Raw genomic sequence first — 24,037 nt, forward strand, 5'->3', positions numbered from 1 at the left:
TGGGATCCGGTGACTGTGCTGGCCCCTCCATTATAGACAGAATACCAGCTGACTGCTTCTTCCCTAAATAGTTCTTGCATAGTTTGGAGCTGTGCTTTAGGTCATTGTAGGAGGAAATTGTCTCCAATTAAGCGCCGTCCACAGGGTATGGCATGGCTTTGCAAAAGGGAGTGATAGCCTTCCTTCAAGATCCCTTTTACCCTGTACAAATCTCCCACTTTACCACCACCAAAGCACCCCCAGACCATCACATTGCCTCCACCATGCTTGATAGATGGTGCTCCAGCCTCCTTTCATTTTTTTCTGCGTCTCACGAATATTGTTCTTTGTGATCCGAACACCTCAAACTTATATTCGTCTGTCCATAACACTTTTTTCCAATCTTCCTCTGTCCAGTGTCCTTTTACCCATCTTAATCTTTTCTTTTTATTGGCCAGTCTGAGATATGCCTTTTTCTTTGCAACTCTGCCTAGAAGGCCAGCATCCTGGAGTCGCCTCTTCACTGTTGACATTGAGACTGGTGTTTTGCGGGTACAATTTAATGAAGCTGCCAGTTGAGGACTTGAGGCGTCTGTTTCTCAAACTAGACACTAATGTACTTGTCCTCTTGCTCAGTTGTGCACCGGGGCCTCCCACTTCTCTATTCTGGTTAGGGCCAGTTTGTGCTGTTCTGTGAAGGGAGTAGTACACAGTGTTGTACGAGATCTTCAATATCTTGGCAATTTCTCACATGGAATAGCCTTCATTTCTCAGAACAAAAATAGACTGACGAGTTTAAGAAGAAAGGTTTTTGTTTCTGGCCATTTTGAGCCTGTAATCGAACCCACAAATGCTGATGCTCCAGATACTCAACTTGTCTAAAGGCCAGTTTTATTGCTTCTTTAAAATCAGAACAACCGTTTTCAACTGGCTAAACAAAATTGCAAAAGGGTTTTCTAATGATCAATTAGCCTTTTAAAATGATAAACTTGGATTAGCTAACACAACGTGCCATTGGAACACAGGAGTGATGGTTGCTGATAATGGGCCTTTGTATACCTATGTAGATATTCCATAAAAAAATCTGCTGTTTCAAGCTACAATAGTCATTTTCAACATTTAACAATGTCTACACTGTATTTCTGATCAATTTGAAGTTATTTTAATGGGGGGAAAAAGTGTTTATCTTTCAAAAACAAGGACATTTAGGTGACCCCAAACTTTTGAACGGTAGTGTACATTGGTCTAATCTCAGACATCCCAATTCCTCAACACCGAGTCAAGTCACAGTAAATCTGTATGTTGACCCATCTCACTAAATTGGTAAATTAGCATCCCTGGCCTAGCTGCTAACACCCCGACGACTCTCAACCAAGTCCTGAGGACTTCAATTTTCTCTGTAAAAAGGTCTGCATACCTTCAAGACAAAAGTGTGCATTATTAACCCACATTCGGAAAGGCAGACTGAGCCTTTTATAGGGAGATATGTTGTATTGATGACACTTATGGAGGAACATGTCTCCTTATAAAAGGCTCAGACATGTTGTATTGATGACACTGATGGAGGAACATTCGTCCAAATACATAGAGCTATCTGAAACTGAACCGTAAGCATTACCTGAAGTTCAGTCCCAAATGCAATTGTTGTAGTTGATTTTACCATATGGTTTGACAGATGTATTGATAGTCATTTGACCTCTGGAACAACACTGCTCTTCAGATAACCAACATGAAGTTCCTGGCAGAAAGTCAGGGCTGTCAAAGCCACAGAGATCAAACAAATATATCATATATGGGAGTTATTTCCGTATGGAAAGCAAGTCATGTGACCTTATGATAACACCAATGGTCGTCACTTCCCCAGACCAAAATATTTTTGGGCTATGTATGCACACAGCATAGTTGACTGCAGTTCTGTTCAGCCCCAGAACTACAGGTGCTTTTGCACAATGATACATTTTATTTTCCTATGAAGTGCTCTAAAACTACTACAAACAACCACCATCATTTAGCCACCACGATGGCTACACTACAACGCAATTCATTTCCCACTACATGATACAGAGGTGACTAAAGCGAGATAACTTCTGTAATCACAAACATGCATGATGCTATGCCAATTAAGGGACTGTGTCCTCATGTCCTTAACTCTGTCATGGTTAATAAGGAGGGTTGAAGGACCATTGGTTATGATTAGCATGAAGAGTAACGCAAACTGCATTGATTAGCCTACATTGTCCTCTTGTTAACAGTCATTTTCCATAATATTGCTAGATTGCTATCCAATGCTCTGACATGAGTGCAGACAAAGCATTGGGACAAACTGGGGAGAACTCCAAAAAAGTCAGCAACTTTTGAGGACTAATGGACATTTCAATGTCATGTGCACAGAAGGCAGAGAACTTCTATAGGAGACGAATTGACTTAAGTCAGTGTCATTGTCTGGCTTTGAAAATACAGTATAATGTGTATATACACATACAGTATAATGTGTATATACACACAGTATAATGTGTATATACACACAGTATAATGTGTATATACACATACAGTATAATGTGCATATACTGTACAAATACAGTACAGTATAATGTGTATATAGTCCATACATATACAGTGTAAGCCATTTCATATTTGAAATAAAATCTCAAAAAGTGAGATGAGATCAGTGAGAAAAACAAAAAAGTGAGATAACTAAAAAACACACGTATAACATATTTCCATAAAGACAAAGACTAGATTTAAAACAAGTTTGACTAATCCAGTTGTTGGATATATTTTGAATTCAAATGGAATATCCCAGCCACCATTTCACAATATGACACCTTTGAATACATTCTGCGAATTAATCTTACCAAGAAGGAAAGTAAGCTTGTAGTACTTAATTTCATAGTTCGCATGCATCTGAGAATAACAAATTGCATCTGTGTGAGGGGTGGCGATAATTTAAGCACGTAAAAAATGTAAAAGTAATGCAGATAATGCAACTGCAGCACTTAATTTGTTCATATTTGGGAAAAAGCACTTATTTGGTGTCGTCAAAATGCCTTTCCTAGTCTCCTCTCACCCTGTGTGGTGGTGCTGTGGTTGTCTCCAGTGATGCTAACTGCTTTGCTAACTGTAGTTCTGCCTTAGCCCAGTTCAGTGGCCTGTCACCTCCTATGCATCGACCCCCATCTACAAATGATTAAAGCCTTCTCCAGGAACGCATCACAACCCCTTTTACTAGAGCAACTTCTTGGAAGTTAAAATAAATTAAAACGAGACAAATGTCTGCTGCGATTGGTGAAAAAGGTGCTCAGAGGAGTGGAGACGGAACTGAAAAAGGAATTTCACCTTTCCTGTAATTTGCGGTGTTACGGGTATGTTGACAGCATACCGGGTGTCACAATTGTGGAAGTGAACATGTCGTAACTCTACAGAAAAAAATAAAATAATTTTACAGTAGATTGATGTATAAAAACAGAGTGGCTGTTTGAACCCTGCTCTGTACAACATGGCCAACACTATTAGGACCTTAGGGAGCAACCATGGCCATCTTGAACTACACGTTCTTAAAACAGAATGTGGTTTTAAGTTTGACCTTTTAATGTTATATCCATCCTCAGGATGCAAATACTGTACATTTAATAAATACATATACTCAGTACAAACCATCCTTAAAGCTATGAAAGTGCAAATATGTTTGGTAGATCAAGGTCTCAAATTCCAGCCATGGGTCATGTCTGGCTTCGTTCATGTTTCCTTTACTCCATATACCCAGTACCTCTGACCACCCCATCAACAGGCAGACGTATGCTTGATCCATGTTTTGATTCCCTCCCACCTAGTCCATCACTGAATTTAAATTACACCCAAAAGACGACAGCTTGAATGCCAAGCCTAAATGTATATATCCTTTTCCTCATCAGCCCCATACCAAAGCATGGATGGTAGAGGCTGAAGTAAATATCCTGAAGGTGGTGGTAGTGGTGAGGGGAGATGCAAAAAGAGGGTCAGGCCACTGAAGTGGACACAAGGGAGCCTTTGCTTCTTGTTAAAATGTATCTGATAGTTTCATCTAAATCTCAAAACTGCCCAGTTGAAAGGTGTTCTCTGCCTTCAAGAGGCCAGTGTCATCTTCAATTTGTATTATCTTGGATATGGGCAAACTTATTCACAGCCGTTTGCCAACAAGTATTGTTTCTATGCGATGGAGATATTTTGATAAGATGTAAATGTCCTCCTTCAGAGAACCAAGAGTCAAACTTAACGAAACGCAAAAAAAAAAAAAAAAAAAATGGTCGGCGAATAGCATTGCAGCTTAGAAACAAGAACTTACAATTAATTCCAAACACAAATTCCGCATTTCAGGACATGCATATATGCTAAGCACAAATATTGCTGTAGCGATGCTACAAAAAAAATAAAAAAATTGCACATTGTGAAGCTAACAACAGATGTAATTAATGTCAATGCGATTATGGTGGCCTTATCTATTTGAAACCAAGGAACTGGTCTCATCGTTATATTATTCTTCTAATCATTAATGGGTTTGAGTTCATGGAGCATAAATCTAAACATCTGGTTTCCAAGGCAGGGTGAGATTTTATGAAAAAAACATTCATTCACAGAACAAAAAAAAATAAAATGAAAAAATATTCAATTCAGGGCAGATACTGCTTAGTTGTAGACAGACTAAAGTTGCAAGTGTGCAAATTTGTGTTGTCTCAAATGAAGCGCCGTTGTCTATGATGGCACCACATCCACATTTGCAAATCAGTGGCTTTTTCAGTTACTTAGATACTCCTAGCCCTTCTATCACAAATCCCTCTTTGTAAGAAACCTAGAACGGTCTCTTGCCATTTTAAGCAAGGAGAGAGGTGGCGCCTCTCTCTACACATTTTGTAATCAAGTTAAAATTGTCTTAGTGGCGTCAATCAGATTTTGCAAATGTGGATGTAGGTAGGGTATACCAGACAGTTTGGAGGACCTGTGTGTAGAGAGAGTTTGGATACCAGACAGTTTGGAGGACCACTGTCATTGAGACCTGTGTGTCTCAATGACAGTGGAACGGTTCTAACGTTCAGAGGACGAGGGGTTTCCCAAGGCTCTATGTGGTTGACTGATCGGTTAGTTGTAGCTGTGGTGGTAATACCAGACTCCAGTTGTGTGGCTAGGAGCACAGGTGGACCACGCCGTTGGTCTTTCGGTCAGTGCCCCCAGCGATGGGGTCTGCAGACAGGCTGAGGGACGAGGTCTTGCTGGTAAGGCAGGACAAACCACCGCTGGACACACTGCCGTCCTGCAGCACACCACTGGGACCGTTACAGCCCTCACTGCAGAGAATGAAAGGTCAGAGAGAGATAGGAAGAAACAATGAATCAAACATTTTGTATTATTCTACATAATATATATATATATATTTTTTAATCTTCATGAATTACGTAATGACTTGTTAGTTAAGCCATTGACATTGAGAACAATGCAAGTAGCATCTCACTGGTGGTACCGACAGTGAATTCATCATTTTGTCACCACATTGTTTCGTTGATCACAAGAGAAGCTTTGGTGAAACGCATATGGCACTTCTTTTCAAGCATTCCTTCAATTGTTTTTCCCTGGTCCTTTGTGCAACCATATACACCCAAAAGTGTGTGGACACCCCTTCAAGTTAGTGGATTCGGCTAGTTCAGCCACACCCATTGCCGGCAGTTGTATGAAATTGAGCACACAGCCATGCAATCTCCACAGACAAACATTGGCAGTAGAATGGCCTTACTGAAGAGCTCAGTGACTTTCAACATGACACCGTCATAGGATGTCACTTTGTCAAATTTCTGCCCTACTAGAGCTGCCCCGGTAAGTGCTGCTATTGTGAGGTGGAAAAGTCTAGGAGCAACAACAGCTCAGCCGCGAAGTGAAAGGCCACACAAGCTCACAGAATGGGACCGCCGGGTGCTGAAGCGCGTAAAACGGGTCTGCCCTCGGTTGCAACACTCACTACCGAGTTCCAAACTGCCTCTAGAAGCAACGTCAGCACAAGAACTGTTCGGCGGGAGCTTCATGAAATGTGTTTCCATGACCGAGCAGCCGCACACAAGCCTAAGATCACCATGCGCAATGCCAAGCGTCAGCTGGAGTGGTGTAAATCACGGCGCCATTGGAAGATTCTGCACTTCCAACTTTGTGGCAACAGTTTGGGGAAGGTCCTTTCCAGCTTCAGCATGACAACACCCCTGTGCACAAAGCGAGGTCCATACTGAAATGGTTTGTCGAGATCGGCGTGGAAGAACTTGGACTGGCCTGCACAGAGCCCTGACCTCAACCCCATCGAACACCTTTGGGCTGAATTGGAACACCGACTGCAAGCCAGGCCTAATCGCCCAACATCAGTGCCCGACCTCACTAATGCTCTTGTGGCATTAGTACCACATGAGGGAGGAGGATGTCTTCCCTGTAACGCACAGCATTGAGATTGCCTGCAATGACAACAAGCTCAGTCCGATGATGCTGTGACACACCGCCCCAGACCATGACAAACCCTCCACCTCCAAATCGATCCCTCTCCAGAGTACAGGCCTCGGTGTAATGCTCATTCCTTCGACGATAAACCGAATCCGACCATCACCTCTGGTGAGACAAAACCGCGACTCGTCAGTGAAGAGCACTTTTTGCCAGTCCTGTCTGGTCCAGCGACGGTGGGTGTGTGCCCATAGGCGACGTTGTTGCCGGTGATGTCTGGTGAAGACCTGCCTTACAACAGGCCTACAAGCCCTCAGTCCAGCCCATTAAGGACAGTCTGAGCACTGATGGAGGGATTGTGCGTTCCTGGTGTAACTTGGGCAGTTGTTGTTGCCATCCTGTACCTGTCCCGCAGGTGTGATGTTCGGATGTACAGATCATGTGCAGGTGTTACACGTGGTCTGCCACTGCGAGGATGATTAGCTGTCTGTCCTGTCTCCCTGTAGCGCTGTCTTAGGCATCTCACAGTACAGATATTGCAATTTATTGCCATGGCCACATCTGCAGTCCTCATGCCTCCTTGCAGCATGCCTAAGGCACGTTCACGCAGATGAGCAGGGACCCTGGGCATCTTTCTTTTGGTGTTTTCCAGAGTCAGTAGAAAGGCCTCTTTAGTGTCCTAAGTTTTCATAACTGTGACCTTAATTGCCTACCGTCTGTAAGCTGTTAGTGTCTTAACGACCGTTCCACAGGTGCATGTTCATTAATTGCTTATGGTTCATTGATCAAGCATTGGAAACAGTATTTACAATGATCTCTGAAGTCATTTGGATTTTTACGAATGACAGGGTCCTGAAAAAGGGCAGTTTCTTTTCTTGCCGAGTTTACTTTTGTTAATGTAGTGTATTTTACAGCATCAAATGGCAGTAGTTTAACTTCTTATATTTAAAAAGCCATTTCAAAACAATGTGAGAAAATGTGGGTAATTTCTAAGACAACATTTCTTATCTTAGATATTTTGTTTAAGGGAGAATTCTGGAGCAAACTTAACGGTTCCTTATGGCACAGCAGTTGAGATGAACAAACTACTCTTGCTGTGTGCCGTTTACCTGAGGACCAACGAGTGCTCTGCTCTCTGCCCGTTCTCAGTGGGCTTCAGCTTATACGCCCCACTCCCATCATGACTCACAAGGTGCTCCTGCAAGGGGACAATGGCACCACTGTCAGTTCACCACAATAGTGACTGGGAGACAAAGCTTGTACGTTTGAGAGTGTACATCAATATTGTCTCAGAAGAAAAGCTTTCAAGCTGCACTTGTTGGGCTCGGTTGTGTTTCACTCTTTCATATTTTATAAGTGGGATAGCAGTAGCAGTGACATTAGCCCAGGGCTCCTTCAGCCCTGCCCCTGTTCACATTGCCGTTTTAAAGATCAAAGCAGGATGTGTGTGTGTGTGTGTGTGTGTGCGCGAGCGCATATATATATTTCTCCCTCTCCATTTGTCCATCTCTGTGCCGCTCTGTCTCTCTCACCAGGGCTATCTGGCGGGTCCTCTTGCCGATCTCCCTCTCCACATGGTGGAGCTCCAGGCTCAGCTGTTGGCTGGAGACGCTCCCTGACGACCACTCCTCCGGGCTGGGATGGTCCGCCTGGGCAGTCTGCTTGTTGATCTGCTGATTGACCTGCTGGAGCTCCATCGTCAGCTGCTCCCTCTCCTTGACTGGCCGTTCACTGAGGTGGGCCTGAGGGGGCTGGCTGTACCCGGCAGCACCCCACCCTGCAGGGGGACAACAAGAGCCAGTCAGACTCTGCGAAATGCAGCGAACAGAGCAAAACCCAAAAGGTGTGCGAGTTCTCCCTGTACCTGTTGCAGCGCCGTGTTTGGGGCCATTGGTCCCCTGTGAGAGGGTCATGGCCTGCCCTGGCCCGGCAGTCAAGTAGCCCGTCTTGGGGGTGCGGGAGATCACCCCGAAGCGTGACACGGTGGGCAGAGAGCCGAAGGGGATGATAGGGTCGTCATCTCTGGCCTCGGCAGCCCTGCGCCTGCCTTCCACACCTTTCCCCTCAGCGTTCTACAACACCCATAGAGGCCACAACCAGTGGAATTAGTTATATAATGTTGCATAGAGAAACTACCAGACCCACTCCAGTGAAAACTGTAGTTGAAGGAGTATTTTTTGAGTTTAACCGTGTTCACAATAAATCTCAGCACTTCTATTGGCTTCTGGTGACCTTTGATTAGTACACAAGGTGCAAGTAACCTTTAATCAGTCAACAAGGTGTAAAAGGAAAAAAAGCTATAGAATAGTTAACATCTGTCAAAGAAGAAAAAAGACAAACAGATGTTTGACCTATTGCAAGACAATGAGCTTTGGAACATGTTTTGAGCTTTAGATATCAGATTTGGTATGTTAAAAAGCAGTCAAGCTTTACAAACAAACAGGACATTGAATGGGATTAGATAATGATTAATGACACTCACCATCCTCTCCATACTGTCTCTGGACTTCCCCTCCTTGCTGCCAATGTAGGAGCCGATAGTGTCACATGACCAAGGAGAGTACTGGCTAGCGTAGTCTGGCTCGCGGTACTTTGAAAACGCTTGTGAGTTTTCCAAGTACTGCTGTTGCTGTGACACAAACACAGTATTTTTAAAATCGACCTATTCTTTGAAGTAACTAACTGCGGTGACAGCACCTGGTGCTACCACTGAATATAACCACAGACACCAGCCGAGAGTTCCCTCTTACCTCCTGTGTGTAGTTGGACTCGTAGTGGTGTGGCAGAGTAGGCGAGGGGGCGAAGGGTGGGGGAGTGACCTGCTTCCCGTCTTCCAGCTGGGCCATGATCTCCTGGCGTCGGCGGTGCAAGTAGTCCAGACTGGGAGTGGGCTGGGGCCGGTTGTAAGACTCCTGTACAACAGGACATGTGAACACCTTTACTGTAGCGCACTTTTGCAGTGATGGAAATACATTTTTGAAATGGATTTATCCTGAACAGTTATTTTGATTAGCTGAATAAGGTCATTTACTCAATCTGAGTATGGCTGATGACTGAACTACTAAAAAGTAATTGCATAAGTGGCATAGTAATGTATACTGTCCTTTAGCAGAGCCTCGTACTGCAGACCTGTTCTTACCCTGGGGGTGTAGGGCCTCATGTGGCTGGGGTGGGGGCCAGAGGGGTGGTAACCCTCAGGAAGGTATCTTTCTCTGGAGGCCTCGTCCGCAGGCATGGAGGGGTCCTCCCGGTGGGGATAGGAGTGTGGTGGTGGAGGGGGGTAGGCGGGGTGTCGACGGCCGTCATAATGCGGAGGAGGCGCAAACCCTTGGGGGTTGGCATTGGAGAAGTGGGAACTCGAGGGCTGAGGGGGACACTGGCGCTCCTGGGGGTAGGTGCCGGGGTAGGGGGGCAAGGCCGGGTCGTTGGTGGGAGGGGGGTTCCGGACGTAGCGAGGCTGGGGTGGGTACTGAGAGGGCTGGTAGGGGTAGGGGGGGTTACCTGACAGGACACAGAAAATTGACAACATGATTGTGTTAGATAAGCACAATGAAACCACACGACTGGGAGATATACAAGTCCAATTGCTCCCAGAGAGAAACTGTTTTTAAATCAGCTGATGAGTCATAAGCTCGAGATACATAGATATATACAACAACAAAAAAGAAGAAAAGGAAATGACAGAAAAAAAGTATAGTTTGTGCTGCCTTACCTGGGGCGTTCTGGGAGGCCTCATACTGCAGGGCTGATGGAGGTGCCCTGGGCTCAGGGGGGTAGAAGAGTTCTCCCTGCTGAGGGGGGTACATGGAGGGCCTCCTGGGCATCTGCTTGTGCATGGCCAGGTGGTCCACTGCCATCCTGGGGTGGGCCATGGCCCGATTGGGCACAGGGTCCAGTCTGAGAAAGACAAATGATTTCAGTGTGTGTGTGTGTGTGTGTGTGTGTGACAGATGCTGTGTATGTCCATCTACTCACAAGTCTGGAGGAGAGCTGGGGGCACTGAGGCTTCCCTGGGACTGGGGCTTCCGCATCATCGGCTCGTAGGAGGGGTCGGCACCGCGGGAGATGAGCTGGGGCAGGGCGGAGCCTGTGACCGACGCCACCATGCCATTCGTCAAGCCCTTATGTGCCAGCCCCTCCAGCATCCCCACCTCCTCGGGCAATAGGCCAACCTCGTTCAGCTGCGTCAGGGATAGGCTGAGGGGCCGGCGGGCAGCCAGACGCTTGTTCATCTTACGGTACCTTCAGAAAGAAGGAGAAAGACATGGTTAGTGAAAGAGGTTTCAACACCTGTGTCTGGCCTAATGATTGCTGTCACACTAGCAGTGCTGAATTGAACTTTCCACCAAACATATACATAATTTACCGTTAAGTAAAATTTGGATTCTACCCAATGATCCCCCATTGGGAGTGTCTCAGGGTGTAGCATTGTACTCACTTCTCTAGCTCGTCCTGAGAGTGAGCGAAGGTGCAGCTGGTTCCTCGAGGACAGCCCCCCTTCTGCTTCATGTCCCGACACATGTACGTCTTGTATTTACTGTGCTGGGGTGGCTGGGGAGGGGGGACACCACAGGCCACGTTAAAATTGACGAGCCAAAATATGTTGTTATCGTTACTGTTATGGTCATAAACCCACAGACAACCATAGACTGCCATTACTAGTATCATTCCAGAGTCAAACATGGGTCATGTTCATCAGCCAGAAAAATGACGTTTCATGCCCTAATGAACATGACCCTATAATGAACATGACCCTACCTATAATTTCAGACCTGTTCTATTGATTTAGATCTTATTTTGAGGTATGCGTTTCTAGATTCACACCTGTTGTGGGTCACTCCCCTTCTTGCTGTGGTTCTGGATGAAGTCCACCAGGCCGTGTACCACAGTCTTCACTGCCACCAAGCCCGTGTCCAGCAGCTCCCACGTGGGGGGAGGGGAGTCTAAGATGGAGGACAAGACAAGGTATTTTTCAGTTAGATGCGTTATACCTGGAAGAGCACTGGGGACAGGGTCTAACAGGCACTGTGAATGTACGGCACAGTGTTGCTTACATTTAAAAAAGCATTTCAATTTGGGTTTCTTTTACTGATCTGAAAAGGTATACAACTTACTCCACATTTTTAAAGTGAGTGTTGATGGCTTCTCACACTGCTGAGCCAAATCAAGCTGTACTGAGCTGACAATAAAATAGAGCCAGCACAGTTCGGTCTGGGTCGGCACGATACTGTAAAAAGGGTAGTGGTGTGATGTAAAATGGAGCAACCTGGACTTGGGTCGATGTTGGCTAGCAGCTCCAGGTGTGGTCGCAGGCGGTTCAGGTTGGCCGGGTCACCTGTCCTCTGCAGGGCGATGGTCAGCTCCTGAACACTCTGAGCAAACGACGCTGGCGTCTGCAACTGACACACACACACACAAAATCCCTGTTCAATTTACAGCAACACCACTACGGCTAGGCCAACAGTCATGTTATAGCAAAATATGTGGTCCATCACATAAAAACACACACTTCCTACACACCTTGTCAATGATGGACTGCATGTGGGACTTGTGCGACTGGTCCCCGTAGAGCAGGGAAGACCACTGGTCAGGGGCGATGCGGAGGCCCCCCTCCATTGCGATCTGGACGATCTGGGAGTCGTGTTCGCGCCGCAGCGCCTCGTACGTCCAGAAGTCCTCCTTCAACTGCATCAGGGACGAGTCCTCATCACGCTTGGTCACCTGAATACACGGGATGACAGACAGGACAAAATCAGGGCAGATACATCTGGGTTGTGCTTATTAGACTGACTACACGGATAGGAAGAAAATGCACTGAAAGGGACTGGGAGGGCCTACCTCCCATTTTCTGTTGATTTTTTTTTTTTTACCTTTTCAGTTGCGTGCCCTAAAGCAGTAGGCTCTAAAGGAGCTGCACCGCATGGCCTATGCTGGTCTTACAATCATGTAATAAGAATTAACAATTTGGTGGGTTCTTATATTTGTTCATTAATACGCATGTGTGAATTGAAAATGTTTTTTTTTGTTGCATATCCCAACTCTCCCCGAGACACCGCCAGTCAGATCACGGCCATGTGTATGTTTGCATGGGTGTACAGTACAAGTCAAAAGTTTGGACACACATACTCATTCCAGGGTTTCTTTATTTTTACTATTTTCTACATTGTAGAATAATAGTGAAGCCATCAAAACTATGAAATAACACATGGAATCATGTAGTAACCAAAAAAGTGTTAAACAAAATATATTTTATATTTCAGATTCTTCAAAGTAGCCACCCTTTGCCTTGACAGCTTTGCATACTCTTGGCATTCTCTCAACCAGCTTCATGAGGTAGTCACATGGAATGCAACTCAATTAACAGGTGTGCCTTCGTAAAAGTTGATGTGTGGAATTTCTTTCCTTCTTAATGTATTTGAGCCAATCAGTTGTGTTGTGACAAGGTAGGGGTATACAGAAGTCCATATTATGGCAAGAACAGCTCAAATAAGCAAAGAGAAATGACAGTCCATTACTTTAAGACACAAAGGTCAGTCAATGCGTAAAATGTCAAGGACTTTGAACTGGCTATCATGAGGACCGCCAAAGGAAAGGAATAGCCAGAGTTACTTCTGCCGCAGAGGATAAGTTCATTAGAGTTACCAGCCTCAGAAATTGCAGCCCAAATAAATGCTTCACAGACACATCAACATCAACTGTTCAGAGGAGACTGCGTCGATCAGGTCTTCATGGTCGAATTTCTGCAAAGAAACCACTACTAAAAAGGACACCAATAAGAAGAAGAGACCTGCTTGGGTCAAGAAACAATGGACATTAGACCAGTGGAAATTTGTCCTTTGGTCTGATGAGTCCAAATTTTAGATTTTTGATTCCAACCGCCGTGTCTTTGTGAGACACAGAGTAGGTGAACGGATGATCGCTGCATGTGTGGTTCCCACCGTAAAGCATGAAGGAGGATGTGTGATGGTGCTTTGCTGGTGACACTGATTTATTTAGAATTCAAGGCACACTTAATCAGCATGGCTACCACAGCGATACACCATCCCATCATTTGTTTTTCAACAGGACAATGACCCAACACACCTCCAGGCTGTGTAAGGGCAATTTGACCAAGGAGAGTAATGGAGTGCTGCATCAGATGACCTGGCCTCCACAATCACCTGACCTCAACCCAATTGAGATGGTTTGGGATGAGTTGGACCGCAGAGTGAAGGAAAATCAGCCAACAAGTCCCCAGCATATGTGGGAACTCCAAGACTGTTGGAAAAGCATTCCAGGTGAAGCTGGTTGAGAATGCCAAGAGTGTGCAAAGCTGTCAAGGTCAAGGGTGGCTACTAAGAATCTCAAATATATTTTGATTTGTTTAACACTTTTTTGGTTACTACATGATTCCATGTGTTATTTCCTACTTTTGATGTCTTAACTATTATTCTACAATGTAGAAAATAGTAAAAATAAAGAAAAACCCTTGAATGAGTAGATGTGTCCAAACGTTTGACTGGTACTGTATGTTTGTAGGCAGTGGTGTAAAGTACTTAAGTTGTTTTTTGTGGTTGCTTAACTTTTTTGGCAACTTTTACTTCACTACATTCCTAAAGAAAATAAATGTCCTTTTTACTCCAGACATTTTTCCTAAGTACTCGTTACATTTTGACAAGAAAATGGTCTAATTCACGCACTTATCATGAGAACATCCCTGGTCATCCCTACTGCCTCTGACCTGGCAGACTCACTAAACACAAATGCTTAGTTTGTAAATGAGTGTTGTAGTATGCCCCTGACTATCTGTAAAAAAAAAAAAAAGTTTAAAAAATGGTGTGGTCTGGTTTGCTTAATATAAGGAATTTGAAATGATTTACACTTTTACTTTTGATACTTAAGTATATTTAAAACCAAATACTTTTAGACTTTTACCTAAGTAGTATTTTACTGTGACTTTCACTTGAGTCATTTTCTGTAAAGGTATCTTTACTTTACTGAAGTATGACAATTGAGTACTTTTTATACCACCGTTTGTAGGTCGTGTCAGACCTACCTTGAAGCAGGAGGCCCTGTAGAGGAGCTGCACCACGTGGCCTATGCTGGTCTTGGAGGCCTGGGGGAAACGTGGCTCTAACCTCTGAACCACAAACAGCACCAGGACCTTCCTGGATAGAGCGGAGCCGTCCTCCAGAGCCAAAAGCACCAGCTTCAGAGCCTCCTCCTGCATCGCTACAACAGACAGCGCAACATATGCTTACCATTTTTCCTCAGATGATATTCATTGACATGTCATTTGGGCCCAGACTTTATATTTTATGTTCAAATAAAATGTGCCTAATTTGCATAAATACATTGGGTGTATTTGCATATATAAAACTATTAACATAACAGGGTGGGACTGGGCTCCAACCACCAAAAACTTGCTCTGTCTACACCTACCTGCAGTCAAATGCGCTGTTGCATAAAACAAGTGTCAATAGCAGGATACTCTCAGATTAAAAATCAACATGCTCAGCTCTAGATTATATATAAAGTGTACACACACTTCACATTATAGTTAAGACATAATATCACTATAATCCAAGTTTTCGGAAGTTGCTTTCATTTCAGAGCATCTAATTTGTAAGCATTTCAACTATTAAATTATATATTTTTCTCAATTCCACAAAAAATGAACACCCATCAAAATTAAGTTAACCTATTTCTTGTGATGTAAGTGTCGAGACAATGCTTTAAATCCCCAACCAAGCTTGTGCATTGTTAAAGACAAAACCGAAAGACAATGTATTCCTTTGATCCCTGTTCATCCATTACCGGAGTGTGTATGACAGGTCATTACAAACATTTCAGTGGTCGTAACATTAACGGGGAAAAAAGAACAGGCAGAAGCAAGAGTACGAAAGAGTCACAGGAGTAAAATGAAAGCAAATCAATCCAGTGAGATTTAAGTGACAAATGGATGTTGCACCCCTCAAAACACAGAAAAAAAGATGGCTGAGAGACAGAACGTCAGGGGCACTTCGCTATTGTATACGTGTTACCTGGGCCGAGAAACTGGCAGCCCCTTGCCCTGACTGCAGCCCACAGGTTGGAGGAGAGCTGCTGGGGGTTCTGGTGCTGCAGAATGAGCTCAGTGACGGTGCGCTCCCCCAGAGACCTGGCCGCCCGCGTGGCCCTCACCCGGCCCTCCTCCTCCACCAGCTGACAGTGCACCAGGGTCACCAGCTTCCTCTGCATGGGCCGACTCAGAGAACTCTGGGCGCTGCTGGTGCTCAACCCCACACCTGGAGGAGAGGATGAAGTGTGAGAGAGGCTTATTCATAGCAACTTACAACCAGTGTGAACATTAAGGAGGAAATTGTGGAACAGCAAAACACGAGTATCAAAGCAAATGGATAAGGAGGAGAGGAAAAGGAAAGATGAGGGTGAGAGAAAAAGCACCATTCAAGATGAGGGAGAGAACCATTCAAGATGAGGGAGAGAACCATTCAAGATGAGGGAGAGAACCATTCAAGATGAGGGAGAGAACCATTCAAGATGAGGGAGAGTACCATTCAAGATGAGGGAGAGAACCATTCAAGATGAGGGAGAGAGAGAAAGCACCATTCAAGATGATGCCTGATAAAGCAAGAAGACAATGAGTGCACTAGACTAGAATGAGGATTGTGAGTGGATAAAAAAGGGGGAGTGGTTGAAACTGTTGCTATTAAATATGATATGTTGAGCAATTAATAGAGGCTTGTCCCACAATTCATGAGCAATGGTTGTGACTGTCAGCAGGATGAGGTGGTGTCTGACTGACCTCTGCTGTTGCTCAGGGGTTTCAGGTACTGAGCCAGCTCCTCCACACACTCACTGGCTTCCTCATAGTGGGCTATGTCCTCTGCCCCTGTCACCAAGGTGGTAGACTGCCGTTTGGGCACCTGGGGAGAGAAAAGAGACACCAAGGTCACAACACACACGTTGAAATGCAGGTTACGTTTACAGTGTGTGTGTGTGTGTGTGCAAAAAGAGAGAAACAAATACTTAAATCTATAGCTAGAGGACTCCTGATATCTCCAGGAGTGATAAGTATAATTTTAGTCTTAATCTGTTGCTGTCTAGTAGTCTTTTTGCTATATAGGGGCATCTACTTTAAGTGCTGTATGTCTCCCCAGTTGCCTACTTGGTGTGTGAACTGCTGACTGCTCATAACCCTGCGCGCACAACCCATGTGGAATCCTGCACTCCGGCAGCATTCTGCGGTCAAGAACGCCAAGTTTCTCACCCTATGCTGCCCTTCAGTCCATTGACTTTTTGGCCCTGACGAAGACATGGATCACCCCAGAGAATACTGCTTCCACAGCTGCTCCCTCTGGGGCTGCGTGCTACACCACTGCTTATAAGTTAGGTATAATTATAAGAAATCTAAGATGTGTCAAATTATATCCAGCTCAGAGCTCCAGCTATGCATTTGGTTTGCTAGCTAAGTGGCTAGGCGTCAAAAATCAAGCCTCTTGGTTACAGCATTCAATCCTCTCCTGGATCAAGATTCTTGTTGCCTAAATAGTTTTGTGCTTAAATTATTTTATTTTTTTAATTATGTGCACATCCGTTAATACTGTATACCCCGGTATGGAACAGAAACCGTACGAAAATGTGGATATCACCCAACCCTATCGCCCACCAGGTACCCTTTTGAGAGTTCCTCAATGTGCTTGACACCTTGATAATCTAACTTTCTGATGATGGCTCACTGCTCTTCATACTTGGCAACTTCCAACCTCCTGACATATGCCTTTGATTAATTTCTCTCCAACTCTTTCTTTGCCCCTGGATCTCACCCTTTCCCAGTCCCCTCCCACTCACAAGGCAGGCAATACGCTTGACCTCATCTTTACTAGAGGCTGTTCGCCTACTAATCTCATGGCAACCCCCTCCCTCTCCTCCAACCCTAGCCCTCAGCCCCTACCCAGATGGTCATGCACCATCTCCACTCCTCTCCTCTTCTATCCCATCATCTGCTAAATCCTTCTCCCGCATGTCTCCTGATTCTGCCTCGTCAACCCTACCATCTTCCCTTTCAGCATCCTATGACTCGCAATCTCCCCTTTCCTCCCGGCCAGCTCGGCCCTCCTCTACTGCTCCATGGTGACTCACTGCAAGCTTACAGAACAGAGCTGCGGGTAGCTGAGCGAAAATGGAGGAAAATTAAACTTCCGGAGGACTCATCATCCTTTCACTCCCTCCTCCCTACCTTATATTCCTCTGTATCCGCTACTGAAGCCACTTTATCACAAAATGTCAAGCTTCTGCCTCTAACCCTAGGAAACCATTTTCCACCATCGCCCCCAATCATCCACCCCCTCCCACTCCCTGCGAACGACTGTCAACCGCTTTGAAAAATCCTGCGACTAGTGAGGTCTGGCCGCCCGACAACCTGCCCGCTCGACCCCATCACCTCCTTCAGACCATCTCTGGAGACCTTCTCCCATTCTTCACTTCCCTCATCACCGACGTCAAAAACAGGACGGTATCACTTCTTGCTTTTCTTTCCAAAACACTTGTGCGCACCGTCTGACCAGCTCTCTCGCCATCTCTCTCAGAACGATATTCTTGACCCTAACCAGTCAGGCTTCAAGATGGGTCACTCAACCGAGATCGTTCTTCTCTTTGTCACGGAGGCTCTCCGCAGTGCCAAAACGGACTCTCTCTGTTCTCATCCTCCTAGATCTATCTGCTGCCTTTGACACCGTGAACCATCAGAACCTCCTCTTCACCCTCTCAGGGCTGGGCGTCTCAAGCACTACACACTCTTGGATTGCATCCTACCTGGCAGGCCGCTCCTACCAGGTGACATGGAGAGGATCTGTGTCTGCACCACATACGCTCACTACTGGTGTCCCTCAGGGCTCGGTTCTAGACCCTCTCCTTTTCATGCTATTACACAAAGTCACTCGGTTGCATCATATCCTCACATGGTCTCTTCTATCATTGGTATGTGGATTGCCCTCAACTACTTTTATCCTTCCCTCTCCTTCTGACACCCAGGTGGTGACATGCATCTCCACTTGCCTGGCAGATATCTCAGCTTGGATGTCGGTTCACCACCTCAAGCGCAACGTTGACACGACGGAGCAGCTCTTCCTTCCGGGGAAGGCCTGCCCGCTCCAAGACCTCTCAATCACAGTTGACACCTCCACGGTGTCTCCCTCACAGAGTGCAAAGAACCTTGGTGTGACCCTGGATAACGCCCTACATTCTCTGCAAACATCAAAGCAACGACTCGCTCCTTCAGGTTCATGCTCTACAACATCCATAGAGTACGGCCCTAACGCACACAGGAAGCGCCGCAGGTCCTAATCCAGGCACTTGTCCTCTCCCGTCTGGATTACTGCAACTCACTGTTGGCTGGGCTCCCCTGAAAATGATCCAAAATGCTGCAGCCCGCCTGGTGTTCAACCTTCCCAAATTCCCTCCTCCGTAGACTCCACAGGCTTCCAGTCGAAGCTCGGATCCACTACAAGGCCATGGTACATGCCTACGGAGCAGCAAGAGGAACTGCCACTCCCTACCTTAAGGTTCTGCTCAAACCCTACACTTCAACCCAAGTAGTCTGTTCAGCCACCTCTGGTCTCTTGGCCCCCACCACTACGGGAGGGCAGCTGCCACTCAGCCCCAGCTCTTCTCTGTCCTGGCACCTCAATGATGAAACCAGCTTCCCCCTGAAGCTAGGGCAGCAGAGTCCCTGTCCATCTTCTGAACACATCTGAAATATCCCAAATGGGGAATATAGTGTGATGGTTCAGAACGCTCCTTAAACAATCCATAAGAGAAGCACAATCCTGAAAATGGTCTCCACAAACATCTGACACATGATCGAATGAACTGTCTATTGCAACCTGACAAACAAGTGTAAATGACCCCCCCCCCCCCCCCCCCCCCCCCCTCACAGAAGTGTGGGGATGGGATAGTATCTAGTAAAACTAAGTGCATGCTCTTCAACGGATTGCTGCCGTACCCTCTCGCCTGACTAGCATCACTACTCTGGACGTTTCTGACCTAGAATATGTGGACAACTATAAATACCTAGGTGTCTGGTTAGACTGTAAACTCTCCTTCACTCATGCTGCCAAACATACCCTCGTAAAACTGACTATCCTACCGATCCTCGACTTCGGCGATGTCATTTACAAAATAGCCCCCAAACACTCTACTAAGCAAACTGGATGTAGTCTATCACAGTGCCATCCGTCTTGTCACCAAAGCCCCATATACTACCCACCACTGCGACCTGTATGCTCTCGTTGGCTGGCCCTCACTACATATTCGTCGCCAAACCCACTGGCTCCATGTCATCTATAAGTCTTTGATAGGTAAAGCCCCACCTTATCTCAGCTCACCATAGCAACACCCACCCGTAGCACGCGCTCCAGCAGGTATATTTCACTGGTCATCCCCAAAGCCAACACTTCCTTTGGCCGCCTTTCCTTCAAGTTCTCTGCTGCCAACGACTGGAACGAATTGCAAAAATCACTGACGCCTTATATTGCCCTCTCTAACTTTAAGCATAGGCTGTCAGAGCAGCTTACCGATCAGTGTACCTGTACACAGCCAATCTGTAAATAGCACACCCAACTACCGCATCTCTATATTGTTACTTACCTTATTTTGCACCCCAGTATCTCTACTTGCACATCTGCATATCTATCACTCCAGTGTTAATGCAAAATTGTAATTATTTCACCACTATGGCCTATTTATTGCCTACCTCCCTACATTTGCGCACACACTGTACATAGATTTTTCATTTTCCCCCCTAATTGTGTTATTGACTGTACGTTTGTGTGTAACTCTGTGTTGTTTTTGTTGCACTGCTTTGCTTTATCTTGGTGAGGTCACAGTTGTAAATGAGAACTTGTTCTCAACTGGCCTACCTGGTTAAATAAAGGTGAAATTTAAAAATAAATAAAAAACTTATTTTTTTAATCTGCAGGGTTCTTCTAAGACTTTGGTATCAACAGAAGATTTGTACGCCAAAGGATTGAGATATTGCCCCAAGAGTCTATCCAGATTGCCTGGCATTCATATCCAATGGGGGTGCATTGTAGCCTCGTCCGAGATATGTGTGGGCGTGACCATAAGAGTTGGTCAGACAGTACAAACAGATCTAGGACTCAGCGTACTGTGCCATCATTTCCCAAAAGCCAGAGTAGAGAACAAGCCATCCAAAACAGGAAGTCATTTACATCCAGTATCTTTTGAACCACTTGATAGGGACAGATCTAGTTTCCCTTTTCCTCATATCAGAGAACTAAATGTCCCTCTTGTATGTGTCGTGAGAACACACAAATAGATGTGAAACGTGTGCGTACACACACTAAAACAAATACACAGGCAGTCTCACACGGTCAGTGGTGAACTAGAACAAGTTGTAGTCTTCCCCTTTCATGTGCTTGTGGATGAAACTGCAATAGTTCGCAGAGAAATCAAATGCAGACCTTTGTGAGCTCCTTTTCAAAGGCTGTTTGTTTGGGATTATGGAGGCAAAAATAACACCAGCCAAATGCTGGTAGATTTTGGCATTGGCTGGGAAATGTCTAAGCCTACCAGCCATATTGGCAGATGGTCACACAGAGCATTTGGGACCTTTAAAAAAAAAAAAAATTCCAAGCCCACATGCAAAAAAAACATTGAGTGTGTGTGGGTCAGCCCTGGAAGTGGTGAAAGCGGGGTGGGGTACAGCATAGGTTCAATATTTGCTTCAAACAATAGAGATGAAGACCACTGACACAGGTCTAGAACACACTGAAATCCACTTAGCCCAAAGGCCGGGAGATGGCAATATTGAGTCGTTTCCATCTTACCGACAAACGCATTGTATGCAGCCGGCAATACACTCGTATCCCCTGTGGACCGGTTCATACCTAAAAGATTCTCCATTCAGGCTGCAAAGCCATTGACTTCCCGGTTAACTAGATTTTAAAAATGGCAAGAAAGCGCGGGGGGGGGGGGGGGGGGGGGGTATACATACTCTCTTTATGAAACACAATTTTCCACAACCATGCTGAAGTGGCTAATGCCTAGAAATGCTAGTCCCGGAAGTTGCGTATCGCGTTCTGCCAATCAGGTTGCAGCAGTCTGTTGTTTACCCCTGACTGAAAGCAGGACACAATATCAGGAAGTTGCATTAGCCACTATCATGGCGGTGGAAAATGGTGCTTTTCACTGAGGAGTGGCTTCCGTCTGGCCACTCCCCCATAAAGGCCTGATTGGTGGAGTGCTGCAGAGATGGGAGAACCATCCAGAAGGACAACCATCTCCACAAAGGAACTCTGGAGCTTTGTCAGAGTGACCATCGGGTTTTTGGTCACCACCCTGACCAAGGCCCTTCTCCCCGATTGCTCAGTTTAGACCGGCGGCCAGTTCTAGGAAGAGTCTTGGTGGTTCCAAACTTCCATTGAAGAATGGAAGAACTGTGTTCTTGGGGACCTTCAATGCTGCAGAAATGTTTTGGTACCCTTCCCCAGATCTGTGCCTCGACACAATCCTGTCTCTGAGCTCTACGGACAATTCCTTTGACCTCATGGCTTGGATTTTATTCTGACATGCACTGTCAACTGAGGGACCTTACATACACAGGTGTGTGCCTTTCCAAATCATGTCCAATCAATTGAATTTACAACAGGTGGACTCCAATCAAGTTGTAGAAACATCTCAAGGATGAGAAATGGAAACAGGATGCACCTGAGCTCAATTTCAAGTCTCATAGCAAAGGGTCTGAATAATTATGTAAATAAAGTAGTTTTTTTATGTTTAATACATTTCCTAAAAGTTCTAAAAACCTATTTTCACTTTGTCATTATGGGTTATTATGTGTAGATTGAAGGAAAACATTCTAAATCAATTTTAGAATAAGGCTGTAACGTAATAAAATGTGATGAAAGTCAAGGGGTCTGAATATTTTCTGAATGCACTGTATTATCTCAACTACCTCCTAACCCTGCACATTGACTCGGTACCCCTTGTGTGTATATAGCCTTGTTATTGTTATTTGTGTTACTATTCTTATTTGCTAATTTTCTTACTTTTTTAAACTGCATTGTTGGGAAAGTGCTTGTAAGTATTTCACAGTAAAATATACACCCGTTGTATAGCCTTGCCTAGCGTCTCACCTGAGTAGTACCAACCTAGCTTAACCTAGCGTCTGTCTCACCTGTCCTCCCACCAGCTGCAGCAGGGCTGTGTTGACTGGCAGCAACTCAATGTCGGTGGCGATAGCCGTCTGGTCGAAGGGGCAGGCCTTGCGATGCAGCTTGTTCAGGCACATCTTGCAGACGGTGTGGCCGCAGCCCAGGCTGATGGGCTTGCGGAGGCTCTCCTCGAACAGCTGGGTGCAGATGGGACACAGCAGGAATTCCGTCCATTGCGGCGCTTGCACAGGCATCGTCACCCACGGAGGTCTCTGGGGGAAGCACTGTAGCTTCGACGGACGCTTTCTTTTTCAAAGATCTTAAAGTGTGTTGTCGCGTGGGGTTTGTTTTCTTTTCGAAAAAACAGAGTGATGCAAAAGATCTGACAGATTCCACTGTAATAAAATAAAACTATTCCGAACATCAATTTTCATCTAAATGTTCAGACATTATGAACACTCAGTATGTGGTATGACCTGAAAGACAAAGTGAAAACAGAACAGTAAGCATTTCAACTGCATACCCCAAACGGGAAACAGATTAAACATGTGGGAAGAAAAAACATCAAAATTTGCTTAACTACCCAACGATGTTCTAAACTTGATTCACCTGGCTGCCCTTCCAGTAAAAGGACAAAACCAGCAGGATGTCAATAAACGGCCCGATTTGTCTTCACACTGGGGTCAGGGAGTGTTGGGGTGTTCCCTGCCCCAGCAGCAGTGTTCATTAAATGCCAGAAGGCTGATTATTTACTTGTACTGGCTATTTTAGGACCCTCCCTAGTCCAATAACAAGCACTCATCTGAAAATAGGAAGTTTGGGGTTTCAATGGGGAGTGACAGCATCTTGTTGCTGCATAAGAACAGGTTACTATAACTGAATGTCCACATTTCAGCTACAGCAAGTGAACCCCTAGGATAGATGTTCAACCTGGCCTCAGGGCAATTCGGAAGATTTGGTATGTAAATCTGTTCGCCTTCATTTAGTATGATACATTACAAATGGAATAGCAGTCGTAAAATATCATACGTCTTACCTGGTCGTACAAAAGCATACGGATTGGATGACATAACTTGTCATACATCTTGGAGGACGTGTAGTATTATACACCGAGTGTACAAAACATTAGGAACACATCTTTCCATGAGACTGACCAGGTGAAACCAAGAGAAAGCTATGATCCCTTATTGATGTCACTTGTTACATCCACTTCAAAATCAGTGTAGATGAAGGGGAGAAGACAGGTTTAAGAAGAATTTTTAAGCCTATAGAGACAAATGAGACATGGATTGTTTATGTGCAAGACAAAATATTTAAGTGTCTTTGAACAGGGTATGGTAGTAGGTGCCAGGCGCACCGGTTTGAGTGTGTCAAGAACTGCAACTCTGCTGGGTTTTTCCACTTTAAAACAGTTTCCCCATGTGTATCAAGAATGATCCAACACCCAAAGGACATCCAGC

The 24,037-nt window shown here is 45.3% G+C and overlaps 1 protein-coding gene and 1 long non-coding RNA gene across 2 annotated transcripts in view; one reads left to right on the forward strand and one right to left on the reverse strand.

Annotated features, from left to right (window-relative positions):
* Positions 1–1,038: 1,038 nt before the first annotated feature.
* LOC120053708 (roquin-1-like) overlaps positions 1,039–24,037 on the reverse strand; it is a 29,828-nt gene continuing 6,829 nt past the window's right edge. Inside the window, exons 2-18 of the mRNA XM_039000907.1 lie at positions 22,601–23,053; positions 16,208–16,328; positions 15,447–15,689; positions 14,459–14,634; positions 11,944–12,144; positions 11,690–11,822; positions 11,248–11,366; positions 10,862–10,974; positions 10,399–10,665; positions 10,136–10,320; positions 9,563–9,924; positions 9,174–9,335; positions 8,906–9,052; positions 8,288–8,495; positions 7,956–8,200; positions 7,533–7,621; positions 1,039–5,297 (exon numbers count right to left, since the gene is read on the reverse strand). Of these exons, the coding sequence (XP_038856835.1) occupies positions 5,135–5,297; positions 7,533–7,621; positions 7,956–8,200; positions 8,288–8,495; positions 8,906–9,052; positions 9,174–9,335; positions 9,563–9,924; positions 10,136–10,320; positions 10,399–10,665; positions 10,862–10,974; positions 11,248–11,366; positions 11,690–11,822; positions 11,944–12,144; positions 14,459–14,634; positions 15,447–15,689; positions 16,208–16,328; positions 22,601–22,831 (3,165 nt within the window). The 5' untranslated portion in view covers positions 22,832–23,053 and the 3' untranslated portion in view covers positions 1,039–5,134. The remainder of the gene's footprint in view (positions 5,298–7,532; positions 7,622–7,955; positions 8,201–8,287; positions 8,496–8,905; positions 9,053–9,173; positions 9,336–9,562; positions 9,925–10,135; positions 10,321–10,398; positions 10,666–10,861; positions 10,975–11,247; positions 11,367–11,689; positions 11,823–11,943; positions 12,145–14,458; positions 14,635–15,446; positions 15,690–16,207; positions 16,329–22,600; positions 23,054–24,037) is intronic.
* On the forward strand, positions 9,944–14,746 carry LOC120053711. Its single transcript, XR_005477532.1, has 3 exons — positions 9,944–10,690; positions 11,240–11,388; positions 14,443–14,746. It is a non-coding gene; the product is annotated as an uncharacterized LOC120053711 (long non-coding RNA).

Source organism: Salvelinus namaycush, chromosome 9 (assembly GCF_016432855.1).
Source record: "Salvelinus namaycush isolate Seneca chromosome 9, SaNama_1.0, whole genome shotgun sequence".
Classification (NCBI taxonomy): domain Eukaryota; kingdom Metazoa; phylum Chordata; class Actinopteri; order Salmoniformes; family Salmonidae; genus Salvelinus; species Salvelinus namaycush.